Below are 16529 nucleotides of genomic sequence, written 5' to 3'. Positions count from 1 at the left end.
TATGAGATTTTCATCAGTAGTATGCACCGACTTTCAAATTGTAATTTTTCGTATTAGTTTATGAAATTATCAAAGTAAAACTAATATTAATTTAGCCTGTTATGTTATTTGGTTAAAGGAACAACATCATTGAGGCAGTTTGGTCTCACGAGTTACAAGCATGAGGTCTTTTTAACAAGTGGTCTTCAACTGAGGAATCTTAAGAAGGTGATAAAGTGGGAGTAGAATTTTCATTGAAACTTTGGTTTGAATATCAATTATACGAAAGGAAGATTCTGTTGTATCTCCATTTCTATCTTTGTAGTCCCACCACTTTTTGGCACTTTCGAAGAAAAAATAGTTTACAAAAAGGTTGTTATGCATAGTGAGAGAGAAGGAAGAAGAAAGATGAAACGAGAGAAGGAAGAAGAAAGATGAAACGAGGAAGGTGTTTAGATTTTTATAAATAATAAAAAAAAGGTTGAGAGATGCAAAAGGCCTATATCAAGATGGGCTACATGAGGCCCACTCTAGTAGGGGCTAGGCCTAGGTACCTAAATCCACATTTAAAAACACAACTCACCAAATTTAGATCCACAGAAGGGCCCACGTTCCTACTTTTATATTTTTGTATTACTATCGGAATTCTTAATTCGTGTGCTACCCAAACCTAAGACAAGTCGAAACGATTTTGTTTTTTCATTTGCTTTTGAAATAATTGTTTTTTCAAAAATGACATTTTTATATAAGTTAAACTGCAGACATGTAAAAGAAATAACTTGGAAGAGTTGCAAACCTCGGTCCTACTTAGGCCCATAATAGCATGACCACTAATCTTTCACTATTATAGTCACCTGGCCTGGCCCAAGTAGGAATGTCCTGTCCTCTCCAAGCCCTTCAAAAATTTTGTATACAAAACCTTCACCCTAGCTTAACATTTCTGTAGAGAAAGAAAGCACTCCCTTTCGTAAATTCTGAATTAAGTAGTTATATAAAAAAGAAAGCTTTAGATTTCAAAATAATCTCTCCGTGATGAAAGAGCCTCAAGAAAAGTGTGTAAGCTGGTATTGTTATAGAAACAATGCCAGATAAAAATGGACCAAAGTTAGTCGGAACAAACAAAATGTAGAAGCAATATCGGAATAAAGTAAATGCAATCGCATGATATTCCTTTATGGATGAAAGATTCTGATTCTCTGCTATAAAATTCAGAGGAAAAGCATATGGCAATGTTACAGAACTTGTATTGAAGAGCAGCGGCACCTTAGGAACAAACCAAAACCTGCGTGCGTATGCATGAACTAAGAGGCCAACCCTGTTTGTACTATTCCAGATTACCTATTAATGTGGACACAAATGCATGTGCAGCAAGCATCCATAACAATTCATAAATAAATGGGTCAAACACATCTCATCTCAACAAAAATGAAGTATGGGGAAGCCAATCACTACCAAAATTGCAAGTTTTCAAAGGCAATCAATAATTGCATCAGGACCAGCCAGACCGTGGCCAAACCTGCTAGCTAACCTTCAAAAATATTTTTGCTAGCTAACCTTCGATATTATTTTTTAAAAATGAAAGAAGAAACCAACTATTGGCTGGTTTAACATTTCACTTCACTTGCATCTTCTAATCCCCACTTCCAAACAAGTAAAACCATAAACAATTTTTTGTTTGTGCCACGTAGATTGTGCACAACGGTACACAGAATATTCAGAGTGTGTGTCTCAGTACATAAAAACTGCTTGGTTTTCAACTAAACTAAATGGACAAATATTGGTAATGACAACGCAATTCTTGAGGAAGTGAATATGACCAAAACAAATACCATCAATTTCTGCTCTTTCAAACAAGACACGTACATCAATTATGAAACTGGCTGCTGTCAAGGCTCCAATGGTTCAAGAGGACAGATTAGGTCTACTCATATACAACAAGAAAGGGAGCAAACTAAATAAATAATATAAGGGCCCAGTTCACGCTATAATGTAGTGTAAGTACTTTTGTGACAGAAGAGCAAATATAGTTTGTGACAGGTTAGTTAGATTACATAAACAAATTGTATTTGTATGTATTTTAGTTTGTTTCAGTATAGTTTGATATGTACCAACCGGAGATTGATGTCCATTTTTTACTCTATCAGTCCACAGATCCAATTACAACTAAACAAGACACAATTGACAGTCATCCCCATTAGATTAGATAAATGTCAATGCCAACAGTTTAATCAATCAACTCTATAGTACTAAATTAACCCAACACAGATCCAAAAACAAAAAACTCCATTTTTAACCCCCTCCCCCCTCCCCAATTGACACCAGCCTGTACCAGTTGCAACCCGGATCCAACAAAGTGAAATGACAACCCCAGTCCTCCATGCATTGCCAATTCAAGCAGTTTCTAGACTTTAAGTATATGACGAGCTAGCTTGTAACTTGGAACTAGTGTCGTCATGATTAATGTTTTCTAGGATTTTTTTAATGAATATGATCTTTTCTCTGTGATAGTTTATCAATAAATTTCTTAAATTTGCCTCATTTAGAGTCATAAATTTCTTAAATAAACAAGTACTCAATGAAGAAAAGGTCTTAGGTATGGACTTTGGATACTCAGAAACACTTGTAAACCCCTAACACAACATAGTTTATCCAAGATATAAAAGGTGGAAATGCCATGGTGTTAGATTAATTATTATTTGATCACAAATATACTAGGTGTGAAAATATAACAAAAAGATTAAAAACACACACAAAGTTTTGTTTCTTTCAGAATATATTAGCATGGCGAATTGCGGTAGTCATCATAATATCATCAACAACCATCTATGAAACAATATAAAGAAACAGCCAAACCAGAACTAGAAAAGACATGTTTCTATTGCTAGTCATACACCAGTGACCACATAGACAAGCTGTTAAGCATTCTGTAGACTCCACAACTCAAAATGCCCAATATAGCACCTATTCGGAGAAAATACTGGATGATGCACGCGTTTTGAATTGAACAACATTAACCAAGTTTGAATGCTCGAAGATGAATAAAACTCTAAAGCTTTTGTGTTGTCAGTTTGAATTGAAGAGCCTATGTCATCGAGTTAGATATTTCAAACACCATCAAAGTGAAACATCTTAAAAACAATGCTTCAGTAAGACAACCGACTGACACACACGTAATTTACTTGGAATCAGTATCTTCACAAGACTAGAGTTGAGTAAGGGTTTGAAAATGAATGATTGAGTAAGAAGCCAATGAATGCCTTTGTCACAATCTGAATCAACTCATCAACAGAAAAATGCGACAAAAGCATCCGGTAGTAGTTAGTTCTATATTTGTCCTGTGTATAAAAAAACCACCATTCGTTTCTATTAATTTTTTTTTAAATAAAAACAATAAACATTTACCTTGTTTACCCCCGATCAAAGACCAAAGCTTCGGAGATGTTTTTAAAAATCAACATTATTAATTAATTTGAAACATCTTTTCTTTTCCTAGACAATATCATTCATGCTACACATATATATTCAGTAGAACAAAGATCAGTGAAACAGTAAGTCAGTGATATCCAAAATAAATAATATTACTATCTGCCCTATTTGATGCCTCCAATAATCATAAAGTTGCAAACTTCCAGCATCAATGAACTTCAAATCTCCTTCAAATCTCCACTGAATTGAAGTCAGGTGTTCTAGAAGGCTAGGCAAATAACACAAGGTGTGATGCGATGTGATGATAACTATCTACAGTCATATTCATACACTACCAACAAAAAATTCCATTCAAAACCTAAACCATATCGCATAAACATAAACCATTAAAACTATCAATTACCCGGACACAATCAGAAAACGAATCTCCAATCGAACCTAGGGTTTTTACAAAACATCACCCTGCACAAAGAATTCACGTCCAAACCTGACATTCCCGGTCTCCGCCGACCAATTCGCCGGAACTGGAATTCGAGGAAACACTGACGGGAACTTTCCGGCAGAGAACCTTGAGGACGCGCGTCCGGAACCTCCAGGAGCCGGAGCGGAAGGAGGTGGAGGCGACAACCTGGACGTCAAAGAGGACGGACTTGTCGGCTCGTTCGGCGTTGAGACCGTTGATGAGGGAGGGCTGGAGGTAGGTGCCGGCAGCGACGAGGGTGGCATTGAGAGTGGTCTCAGACTTGGTGTCCTGTTTGAAGGGAGCGAGCTGGGAGTCGGCGACGTCGACAGTGCGGTAGAAGACGAAGGAGCGGAGGGCGTTGTACGTGATGGTCATCTTCTTGTTGCCGTTGCGAACGAGGAAGGAGAGGTGCCACGTGGCGGAAAGGGATTGGGAAGTGGTGGAGAGGTTGGTGAGGGAGACGGTGTGGAGGGTGAAGTTCGGGAGGGAGGGGCGGAGGACCAGCCAAGTGACGATGAGGATCACGCCGAAGATGACGGCCAGGCAAATCATGGTGGCGAAGAAGGCGCGGAAGAAGGAGCGGGAGGCGTAGGAGCGTTGAGGAGGGTAATTGGGGTTGTAGTATTGGGGCTGAGGGTAGGGCGGGGGAGCGGCGGCATATGGATATGCGGTGGCGGGCGGCGGAGGTTGAGCGCCGTTGGGGTGGCGGAAGGGCGGAGCTGGGTAGCCGGTGGCGGGGCGAGAAGGATCTTGCATAACGGAACGGAAGAGCAAGTAACGTAAAGCGGTGTGTGTGTGGAGTGTGTGGAGTGTGTGAGAGAGGAAAGGTTGATGTTTGGATACGTTGTTGGGATTTGTGCGTGTCGCTTTTACTACTCTTCAATTTTGGCTTTTTATAAAGAATATTAATACCTTTCCTTTTTCTCTCTGTTGGAGAGATTCTCTCAAATTCGTTCATTCTAATATCGTTTTCAAACCATACTTAAGGATTAAAAAGATTTTCATTATGATAAATAATTTATCTTTTTTGAAAGATAAGATTCCCTTTCCTCCATCCTCTAAAAGTATGTTAATATTATTTTATCTTTTTTTATGATAAATAATTTATCTTCTTTTATTATTCATACCTAATTTGAGTCTATGATTTTGACTTTAAGCTAAATTAATAGATTGAGGTGAAAGAGAAATGCGTCTAAGAACGTGGTCAACGTGGGCACAAGACAAGGGACGCAACCATGTTTCATAAGACACCAATTGACGTTCAAACGTTTGTCACTTAGATATTGTTGTTTGGATTTGTTGTGCTGAGTTGGATATGGGACACAGAAAGTGAGGTGCCGCTGTTTAACTCATTTTAAACCAAGAAGGTGAAGAACATTGGAGATATGAAAAAAAAAATAGTGGTAATTTTGATGGAAACAAGTTAGTGATTTAGATTAAGGTTTGACTAGGTTCCATGAAGCATCTTGAAAACGAAGCATGAGGGTTACTTGCTCGTAAAGAGAGACCTACATTAACTCATCATCATCGTAAAAAGCAATGCTCGTTTATTAAAGAATTATATATTTTTTAAGGTAGTTTAAGGAGTGATATTTTTATGTAACACTTTCTATAATGTTGTTTTCCATTGTATTTTTTATTGGTAAAAATAATAATAAAACTATATTTTCTTTTTTTAATGACGGTGTTGTTGTTGTTGTTGGTGCGGATTTATCGGTGCCAGCTTTTAAAGAACTTTGGTTTTATTGTTTTCTGTTTTTTAATTGAAAGTTATCGCCTCGTTTTTATTTGTTTTCTATCCTTATTTTCCAGATTTATTGTTTTTTATACAAACTTTTGAAAACAAACCATAGTTTTGTAATTAGAGATAAAACAAAAACAATATTTTTCCTCAAACTAAACAGAAGCTAAGATTGCATTACTAACATGATTTTCATTAACTTATTAACAACTTCTGGTTTATCAAAGTACGTTTCTCTAATTCAAACAAAATATTCTTAAATGACGTGAATTAGTTGAAAAGGTATTATAAATAGGGCTAGGAAGTAGTATTTTTTTTTTTCTTTCTTGATAAAATGAGTATTTGTTACAGGTTATACAGAGGAATGATCAAGAAAAATATAGTATATTTTACCTGACGCTTTCATTTACTCAAAATAAGTATAAAACGAATTTTATGCATTTAAACTAATAATATGTTGCATTAGCTAAATTTCTCTATTGGCTTCTTATTACATCATAATTGGAGAAGTGCACCACATACGTAGAACACTGAAAGAGCACATCAATTGTCAATATGGCCTGGCAAGAGCATGTCCACACAATTGATCGTAAGTTGATGTTATTCATTCGTATGGTAACTATTTACAATAGCATAAAAAGAATTACAAAATAAGTGAAAGAAGAGATAAAGCCTGTTTGTTCTCTCAATTCAAGTGGCACTTGAAAAGCTATAAAGTGGAAAAGTAATTGAAAATATCAAACACAAGCAAACTTACCATGGATTAAAACACCCCATTAACTGCGTCCTCCACTTTCGTCAAGCATCAATCCTTTTAAACTCTTGGCTAACCAAATAGCTGTCTCCCTTGGGGAAACTTTATCTTTTCCAAAAGGCTTCAGAACAACTGCAAGTTCCTCCAATCTATTTTGCTGCAGCAAATCTGCAGATAATTCTAACAGTCCTTCAAGGGCCTCAGCTCTCTGCCTGGAAGATTTAACATCCAAAACTTCCTTTGCTGGTGGTTCTTCTTCAGCTGCAGGAGTGTATCCGATATACTTAGGGGAATCAGATTTTGCAACAAGAGAATCAGGATTTTCCACATCTTGTTCCCTGACACCAGGATTGTCAGAAAGACTTGATTTCATGCTCAACGAGTCGGTGAAACTTGAAGATTTTAAGTTGGGAGGATTGTTCAAGTTTCTAATTTCCATATTTTCAGAAATATTTGCCTTCAAACCAATAGCTTCTGAGCAATTAGAAGATTTTAGGGTCAAAGGAGTGCTCACGTTTCTCATTTCTATATCATCCCTTACAATGTTGATAAACTTACCAACATCTACATTTTGAACTCCCATCTCCACGGATTCCTTTACTGGCTGCTCACTCCCCACACGATAACTGCTATGGCGTATGACATGAATGACATCATCAAAAGCTGGAGGAAAATGGCCAACAGCTGGCCTTTCTGATGCCGAAACTGTTCCTTTCTCCTCTTGCAAAACTTTCTGGCTTGAAATTTTAGTAGAGATGATCAAAGGAGAAGTTTCTTCCGCTGATGACAGTCTTCCCCTCACCATAAATTTGTCATCACTGGAGAAGCACATAAGTTTAGGCTGGCTAACTTTATCATGTCTATTATTTGGTTTGCTTGTTGGACCAAATTCTTCACAAGCAAATTTTTCTCCAGAAATGGGGAGTGACTGTTGAGGAGATTTGGTTGAAGACATCTCCTTAGAAATATCTTCAACATCTTCTATTTCTTCTGTGATTTCAGCAGAGGATTCTACAGATGTATTTTCACACATGGAGCCAGCAGATGTGATCCTCTGATTTATGGGAGAACTATCATCAGAAGCAAACATTACCTTAGCATCTTGAACCGAATGATCTGGAGATAAACTGGGACCTACTTTCTCGTCACTAGTCATTATCTTCTGAACGTGTGATGTAATGTCAGGGGTTTCTTCAGACAATTGTTCAGACATCTCAAAATGCGAATAAGAGGCAGGTGAACCGCTATCTCCTCGTGATTCCACATTTTCAGCGTGGTTTAAACTCTCCTCAACAAGAAGTGTTGTTTCACTTAAGTCAATAAAAGTGGTTGCGAAATCAGAAAGTTCGAATCCTTGAATAGAGAAAGAAGATGAGACAGAATTACTGCTGTCTGTTTGCATTCCTTTGGAACTGCTTTCAAAAGCCTTTAAAGGCTCTCGAGTAATCTCTCTAGAAACAAGTGGTAGATGACTGTTGGTCAACTGGTTATGGCTTACCTTAGGCTCCCGAACCATTTTGTTTGGACTTGACTTTCCACTATTGTTTGCTGCATTGGGAACATCAAACCCAGTCTGCCTCACATGTACTGGAAAAGAAGGTGGTTTAAGTAAGCTTGGAGGAGTCTTTTCCCTTGGCTTAGCAGCAAATTCACGACCTTCTACTTGTTTGGAAGGACCCAGTGGTGGAATCACAGTATGTCGAGGTTTAGTTTTTGGTGTGGATTCAATCATTGGTAACTGCCAGCATTCATCAGTGTACCAGAAATAAATTTCAATGCTACGAAGAAATCTTTAAAAGTAACTAATATTACACTAAAGCATTTATAACAGTAATGTACCTGATGCTTTGATGTATGTGATCCTTGCAATCTTTTAGCAGGAGCAGGAGTTGCTTTTGAAGATGCATTAGTTGGCACCTCCAAATTCGGCTTCAAATCACAAGCACCAAAATTAGGTTTGGGCAATTTGGACAATGTCTCTGTATTTAATTTATGCGTCAACACACCACCACCCTTTATGCTATTGCCTCTTATCGGAGAACTTGTCTCTCTAAGTTTTCTATTTCTTAATGTTGTCACCACATTCTTAATTGCTATTGGTTGCTTAGATACAACATTAGAATGGTGTTCATTATTAAACTGCTTTGTCACCTCTTGATCAATAGTTTTGTCGTTGACTTTTATAGAGCCATTTCCTTCTTCATCAGGCAGGAGTTGCTCAGAGCCATCATCCTCAATTGAGGTCATGTCTAGTTCAGTGCTTTTGCTATCACACTTCTGCACTGCATTTGCAGTGTTTTTCATAATTGACATCAAACTATCTTTCTCTGTACTTGAACTACTACTATTTTGACCGTCTGGCTTATTTTTTCGATGATGATGAACAGCAGAAATTGGCTTTTCAGGAGAACTGGCTGTTGGAGAGAAAGATGAACGATATTGATCAACATAAGGCAATAAATAAGGATGCTTCAAGACTTCAGATGCCTGTGAAATTATATATTGAAATTGCTCAAGATTAGCAACAGTAGGAAACCAGTGTAACACAGGAAATAAGATCACTTCTCAAATAGAGGCTTACTGTTGGACGATGCTCAGGATTTTTCCTCAGCATGCCCTTTATCAGTGTTTTCCTGTATATATGAACCAAAGTTTAAGATTTCCGGGGAACATACATGAGAAGCAAGAATAGAAATATATATATGCGTGGATACATATGTATATGCAAGTATATCATCCTCTAAACCTAGACAGATTTGAGCTTCTCTTATTGCCAAACAGAAGCCTTCATAGCATTTCTATATGAATGGCAGCAAAAGCAAAAGACAACTTATTTAGCCTGAGTAGTCACTCGCTAGCCTCAACAAAGAAGATGATGCTTACAAAGATGGGGAATAGCAGGGAGGCAGAGGGCCAATAGAGGAACGGTTTATCTTGCTTATCAAACCTGCCATGTCCTGAAACAATATTTACCATGTTTATCAAGGAAAAGAAAAAACACGACGACAAATTGCATTCTCACATATACACATAAACATATGAGACAAAATAAGGTCTACAGCAAGCTTAAATTTAGAAATTCGAACACCACTGATATCACAATATCACAATAGTGACAACCTTAAAATAATAGGTCATGATGAGGATTCTGGAAGGGATGGTTCTTTGGTCATGACAAGGCTTTTATACTTTTTATCCCTTCTAGACCACTTACAATTAGGGGTGGGCAAAAAATCTTCTAGGCCCAAATTTTTGTTTTACTGATCCAGTAGATTATAATCAATTCAATTAGATCATATTTTAGTTCCACTCCAATTTATTAGTTACTCAACCCAGATGCTGTTTTTTTTCCATGTGGATCTTAGAAATTGGAAAACTCAATAACATTTCTCGCTAAGCTTGCTTTGAACGAGGAGACTGTTCAGGAAATATGATTCACTGAATCACATTTTGCTTTCTTTTTCATACTTCAATCCCAAAAATCCAATCTCATAAACCACAGTTCATGAAGAGGGAAATCCAATAATCTTCTTTCTCCCATCTTCATTTGCAAAATTTCTTCAATTAATTTGGTAATAATTATTATTTTCATTTACTGTTCATTCTAGTTCAATTTCTACAATTCTCATTTTTTTTTTGCATTCACAAATTTCAAGTTGCTTGCAACAAAGCTTCTGATATGTTTGTAAACATTATGGCATGCATTCCTAATAAACTTAATTTTTATACTCCCTTTCAAGTAAAATTGCTCCATTGAGCTCTTCTTCTGTCAACCTCAAGTGCCTAGAGCATTAAAGCAAAAGCATTACACTCATGGAAATGGAATTATATCTTCAATGGTAAGTCCAATTATTTAGATATGTGCATATTTTTTCTTTCATTTGGATGGACAAATGAAAAATACACACTCCATATTTTGAGATGCATGTTATTATTACATATTCTACCGGGAAATTTTCTGGAGAATTTCTCAATGATTGAATAATTTCTATATAATTTTATGGATAAAAAGCCACATCATGGTAGAAAAGCATGCTATAACCTTGGAAACTTCATTTATTTTTCCCACATGGATTCCTTTGGTTTCTATATTTACGGCCATTGGATTATGGTGGAATGATTACGAATACCCAATGGACTTCCTATGTGTCTTCACATTACAAGAGACAATCTTTTGGTATGTAACTCAACCATATGAGATATTTTGTTCAGATCAAATTTGAGGATAACATATTAAAAGAATGAACAAATGATTGTAGCATATCTATAATTACTTCAAAATAAGTAAAATATTATATATATATATATATATATATATATATATATATATATACTTAGGAACTCTCGATCAAAAATTTTGTCATCCTAGACCATTATGCAAATCAATACATTATCCTTTCTGTTCAACAAAAATGCAACTTTACTTTCTTTGTTTGATAAACAAATGTTATTACATTGATGTATTACTCCATGACTGTGCATTAGCTGAGACATCAACCTATAATTATTATAAAGTAAAAAAGAAATCAATGGGAAACTTACAAAAGCTTTAAAAGCTGGGCGATGAGCAGCCATCTCATATATACAACACCCTGAACAACGAAAATGTTTTTTAGCTGTAGCAAAGCGAATATCAGATATTCACAGCATAAAACATATACCTAGTGACCAAATATCAGATTTGAATCCATAAGGAATATCCGCAAGTAGTTCAGGACACATATAGTTGGGAGTTCCTACCACCTGCACACAAATATTTACAAAAATTAACTTCCTCAACCAGTAACTTCACATTTATAAAACAAATGCAAAACTAATCATATAGTACCAATGTCATATTATAAACCTATAGTAATTGAAAAATATTAAAACATGGACTGCATCTTTCAAAGATGTGAAAGCCGATAAATGCAAGCTCATTACAACATAGTTTTCCAGCAGAAACAGATTGTAGTAGAAAATTCGATCTAATCAATTCTGAAGCAAGGAAATTAATATACAATCCACTCAAACAGCGCTCAATTAGTCTCCACATTTTTTATTTTCTGAAATATTAGTATTAAAAATGAAAATGCCATCTTAGCCTATTTTATAGTATTTTTCATCACAACTGGCACCTTCTTGGTTATCTTATTGAACTAATATTAACTCACTTTCAATATATATCACATCACTTATGCATAGGTTTAAGTGTCACTGTGGTCAACAAAGAAATATTTATTGTAATTAGAGTTAGAAAGAAAAAAATAAAATATCTCATAAGCTGAATAAAGTTATTTAACAAGGTTTCTTTCACCTAAAACTAATAGGCCTGCAAGTCTATTTTATCATGTTCAACATCATTATTTGCCTTGGTTATAGTAGATGTTTTATATGAAAAAAATAAAATCCTTTTATGTGAAAGAAATAATTAAGCAAAATTATTTCTAGCAATCATGGCATAAGTGTTTTGGTAAGGGTTTACATATAATATCATAGTAATAACAAGAATGGGAAGTATGGTGTGATGTGAAGGAAAATCAACCAAACAACCAGGGAAGTTTTAATTGAACATATTAGTGAAAGTCGCTGTCAGAAACGCTAACAAGAATAGTAACAAAGTGAAGCTTTCTGTTCTTACGGAAAGATACTCTAGGATACTAAGTTTGATAAGCTGATGCTACGAAAATTGGATGATATATGTAAACACGAATGGGTATTCTTGGAGAGTAAGTATAACTAAATATGGCCAACTGAGGGAAAAAGCAAGGGGAGTGATTTAAGGAGGAAAAACACCAGGCTCTAACTTGGTTTTAGTGCTGCTCAGCTTATGATGTTAACATGGTTCAACGATGCTGTAACTTGACAGAATAATATCTAGCATGAATCTTTACATCATTCAAACAAAAAATTGGATTTAAAGAAGAAAAAAAAAGTAGAAAGTTCCCATTTCTCACATACCGAAGAAGCCAAATCATCCGCTTTTAGTGTCTTAGCAAGCCCAAAATCCCCTATATAATTGTCAGGAGATTACAGACAAAATTCAGGATGAAAACATCATGATCTATCCCTAAATAAGTAGATGAACTCACCAAGGCGAACATCTTGATCCTTGGTAAGAAAGATATTGGAACACTACAAGCAGAGTTGAAAAAAGTAATTTAATTCATTTTCAAATTGAACAGAGAAAAGAAGCAGCTACCATATAAATATGTCTCTTAAGTAATACCTTTAGGTCGCGATGTAAAACAAAATTTGAATGCAGGTATTCCACTGCCAAAAGTAATTGAGTAAACCACTTGCAGAGTTTCTAGGCAATGCCAAAGACATCCAACGTCAGCAACTAAAATTAACGAAAATATGTGAATTACGAAAACCGAATATATTTGTGGCAAAATACCTCCTCAGGAAAGTAAATCCCATTTGACTTTTTCATCAATGCAGCCCTGTTAAACACAACAAAATAGTAAGTAATCAGGCATACATTACTAGAACTTCACACGACACTAGTGGGAGTTCACACTTCAAAGATATTACTCACATGTCTCCACCTTCACAATAACCAGTAACAATGCAAACATAGCAACCCTGCAACACAACCAAAATATCCTTAGCCGGAAAATAAAAGTCATAATATAACAATTGAAACGGTGTGATGTGTCTCACCTTCTCAACCCAAGCCTCTTTGAATTCCACAATGTAAGGGTGCTGAATTCGAGCAATAAGCGCCATCTTCAATTCGCAAAAACAGTCAACAAAGGTCAAATCTCAGAGTACTTCGCAAATCAACAAACAGGTAACCAAAATCCTACCTCCTGATGAGCAGATCTTCTGCATCGTTCAGTCTGCCGCGCGAGCCTGATTTTCTTCAACACGTACCTGCAATCCATGGACCAAACGAAGCCTCAGTTCTCAAAATTCAAACGAACACAATCCAGTCACACATTCAGTCAAACGCAAAAATCAAGACGAAAAAACAGCGCGCACTTCTTCTTCTCCGCTTTGTGGTTCACCAGAATCGCGGCGCCAAACGCTCCGCGACCGATCTGCTCCATGATCTCGTAGTGATCCATCCTCGACTCCATCGCGCTCCCGATCCAATTGCGATAAACCGGTTACGCTCAGAACGAAATCCACCCTCCGAACTCTGGCGACGGCGCCTAAACCGTTTCTACATTGCTTCCGCAACGGAACCACGTGCGACGCTATCCTTCTCCGCTTATGACCATCCCTAACGTGTCTCCGCAATCAATGCAATAGTGCTTCCCCCACACTCACTTCTCTCTCACACTCTCACAACGCTGTAATGATAACAATAATGCGAATTACACAGCGCAATTATCTTGCGCAGAAACTGCAATGATGAGGTTACTTTTTTCTTGTGCCGAAAATGAAAACGAAGAACAGGAAGAATAAGAAGAAAGAAAAACTACACACACACACTCTCTCTCTCTAAGATGACGCGTCTAGAGAGAGAAAGAAAGAGCACACATACGCCGACAGTCACAGCTGGTCTACCACACCAACTTCTCCCCCTTGATTTTTGCTCTTTACTTGTATATAATAATGTAGTATATGCGTATTTATTGAGAGGATGAAGTGATGGATTATTTTTCTTAATTTTTTGAAATCAGGCTAAAAACCCACAATTACGTAAAGAATTAGATTAATTTCACTCTTAGGTTTCGTTAACTTCAAAAATCAGTATCCATTACAGTGGAGTGTGTCGCCATCGTGGGGGAAGAACTAGTTATCCGTTGCTAATTAACAAAACAGAAGACGCCAATTATGTGTAGAAAGTAGAACTCACAGTAGCAGTCAGAATCTAGAATTGCAGGGTTGCAATAGTACCCCAAAGGAAATTTTTAGTTCGCTTAAAGGACAAAAAAAATACCCTTACTTTTAATATGATTTTGGAGTAATTTTTATTAACATCAATAAAGTTATTTCAGATAATACTTTTTTACTAGATAAGAGCATAAGTTATTTTTCAGTATCAGTGAATTATTTACTGTATTTTAAAAGAAATTAATTGATGATTATGAAAGAAATTATAGTAAGTGTCGAAGTATACATCAAAACGAAACTTAAGTATTCTAATAAATAAATTAATTAATATATATATATATATATATATATATATATATTTAAATACCAAGTCCAATAAGATAATTCTATAGTTAATACCAACTCGAAATATTGTCCTCTTCAAAATTTAGTGTTCTATCTTATTCATGAAAAATGTATCAGATAAGGGAAAGAAAAAAAAGTTTTAAATATTAACTCCTAAATAATAAGAAATTATTATATAAACATCTCTATGACGTGAACCAATAGAAATAATATTTGTAATATTTTTTGTAAGTAGGAATGAACCTTTGTTATGACTTGGAGCTACGGGTCTTCCAACATTTTGTCATATTTATTTTGTTTATATATTTTAAAATTATATTTATATATTATTTATACAAATTTTAGATTTTTTTTTTTTAAATTAGTTGTATTTATCTGGATTTTTTCCTTTTTTTATTTATTTAGTTTCTCTCTCTTCCCTCTCCTTTGTAGTTTCTTTTTCTTTAAATTCTTTTTTTTTTCTTTCTTTTCGTTTCTCTTATGGTGTTAAAGTAGGATTGACTTGTCAGTCTGGTCCCCAGTGTAAGGCCCGCTTGATTCTGTCTCTTTTATTTTAAGGGTTGCCCCAATCTTATAGGCCTAAAGGCTGGCCCAAAGAGGAAGGAAGGGTCAGACTTAACCTACCAACCCTAACCTTGTGTTCATTTTTGGTAACACAGAACTTTCACAATCCTTAGAGCGGTTGTTGTTTTTCCTATGTTAGGGTTTACTCCTAACCTTGAACCAGTGAGCTCAATTACGTTTCCTAGCCTCATGTAAGTGCTCTACACCTCAAGTCTTGTTTTCCTTTCGCTTTTATGTTTGTACTTCCAGTAGGGGTTCGTCGTAGGCTTATGTATATTCTTCCGCATCTGTCCCGCAGCTCAGTAATCTGCCTTTGGAGTTTCGCGTTCCGCTGTTGGAGACGCACCCCGCTTTTATCCCTTTTCCAGGTACACGAAGTTAGGGTTTCGAGTTATATTGTTTGTGGACTGTTCTTGAGATTGTTTGTTGTTTGTATGGATAAATCACTGTTTTGATGTGTGGAGTTCTTTGCATGATTTGTTGGTTTGGAAAAACACATTTGTTGCAGGCGAATCAGAGCGAGAACTGTTAATCTCGCCCAGGCGAGTCGGGCTCACCTAAGCGAGTCTGACGAAGGCTCGCCCAGACCTTTTGCGCGAGTTGTCACCTAGGCGGGTGGACCTGATTTTTTAGCGAGGGTCTATCTCGCTCAGGCGAGGTGAGCTCGCCTAAGCGAGCTGGCGTATTTGTTTATGTCCGTGTTATCGAACTCTCGCCTAGGCGAAGGAGAATTCGCCTGAGCGAGACCCATTGGCCTGAGCGACGAGTTTGGGCGAGGGTATGCGCTGGTTGAGTGGTTACTCCTTTTCTCTTTTGTGTTTGGTATGAAATTGATGGAATTATTATATAATGGCATGTAGGATATAATATGAATGTGTGAGAGGGTGTATGAATTTATGAATGACAAACTTGAATAAATCCTTGGCATGAAATGAGCATGATATGGTTGGTATTAAAGAGACATGATAACGAGATGAGTTGGGAATCCTTATGCATGGATGGTTTATGATGAGTGGAAATGAGTTGGGCCTGGAACATGAAAGGCGTTGGTTTTAAAGGTTGGGATGACGAACGTATACATGCATGATGAATGTTATTTGGCTGTGTGATTATGTTTGGTCGGTGTCAGTGCATAATTCCTTGGAGTCTCTAGGTGAGACTTTCAGGGCCGCGCTTCAGTGGTCGGGACGTAATTCCATGGGCCCTGTTAGTGGGTGTCCCTGGTGGTGCCCCATCTGTATAACTAGGTAAGGATTCAAGGTAAGGTTGCATCCTGACACTCTAAGGAGTCAGTTAGTCTCATCTAGAGCGGACTGACTCTTGTGGTGAGAGTAGCAGGAGGCCTGAGCAGCTCGGGGGGTGACACTTATAACACATAGCTCGGGGGTGAGCAGAGGTATCCACCACAAGTGCGAGCATCCGCTGAATTCGACCAGGTTATACGAATCCGGATGAGTCGAGCCGAGTCGTAGTGTATTGATTGGAAAGTC

At 36.8% G+C, this 16529-nt stretch overlaps 2 protein-coding genes across 5 annotated transcripts; both read right to left on the bottom strand.

Moving 5' to 3' along the window:
* Positions 1-3520: 3520 nt before the first annotated feature.
* LOC114185364 (NDR1/HIN1-like protein 10) lies at positions 3521-4747 on the bottom strand. Its single transcript, XM_028073045.1, has one exon. The coding sequence runs from the start codon at positions 4622-4624 to the stop codon at positions 3881-3883; it is 744 nt and encodes a 247-aa protein (XP_027928846.1). The 5' UTR covers positions 4625-4747; the 3' UTR covers positions 3521-3880.
* A 1436-nt stretch (positions 4748-6183) lies between these two features.
* LOC114185363 (serine/threonine-protein kinase Nek5-like) lies at positions 6184-13912 on the bottom strand. 4 transcript variants are annotated; one of them, XM_028073042.1, is made up of 15 exons: positions 13838-13912; positions 13330-13643; positions 13155-13221; positions 13009-13074; positions 12884-12930; positions 12743-12788; positions 12572-12652; positions 12435-12477; positions 12304-12353; positions 11025-11106; positions 10906-10955; positions 9247-9320; positions 8945-8996; positions 8203-8850; positions 6184-8101 (listed from the first exon to the last, which is right to left on the bottom strand). In XM_028073042.1, the coding sequence occupies exons 2-15, from the start codon at positions 13425-13427 to the stop codon at positions 6386-6388; spliced, it is 3120 nt and encodes a 1039-aa protein (XP_027928843.1). In that variant the 5' UTR covers positions 13428-13643; positions 13838-13912; the 3' UTR covers positions 6184-6385. The 4 variants fall into 4 exon arrangements, with proteins under 4 accessions (XP_027928843.1, XP_027928842.1, XP_027928841.1 ...); XM_028073041.1 differs by having other exon boundaries at positions 13780-13894; XM_028073040.1 differs by having other exon boundaries at positions 13330-13898.
* Between the last annotated feature and the right edge of the window lie 2617 nt (positions 13913-16529).

The sequence above is a fragment of the Vigna unguiculata genome, chromosome 5 (genome assembly GCF_004118075.2).
Source record: "Vigna unguiculata cultivar IT97K-499-35 chromosome 5, ASM411807v1, whole genome shotgun sequence".
In the NCBI taxonomy this organism is placed as follows: domain Eukaryota; kingdom Viridiplantae; phylum Streptophyta; class Magnoliopsida; order Fabales; family Fabaceae; genus Vigna; species Vigna unguiculata.
Note: the sequence above shows the minus strand (reverse complement) of the source record. Positions and strands in the feature narration are given on the sequence as shown.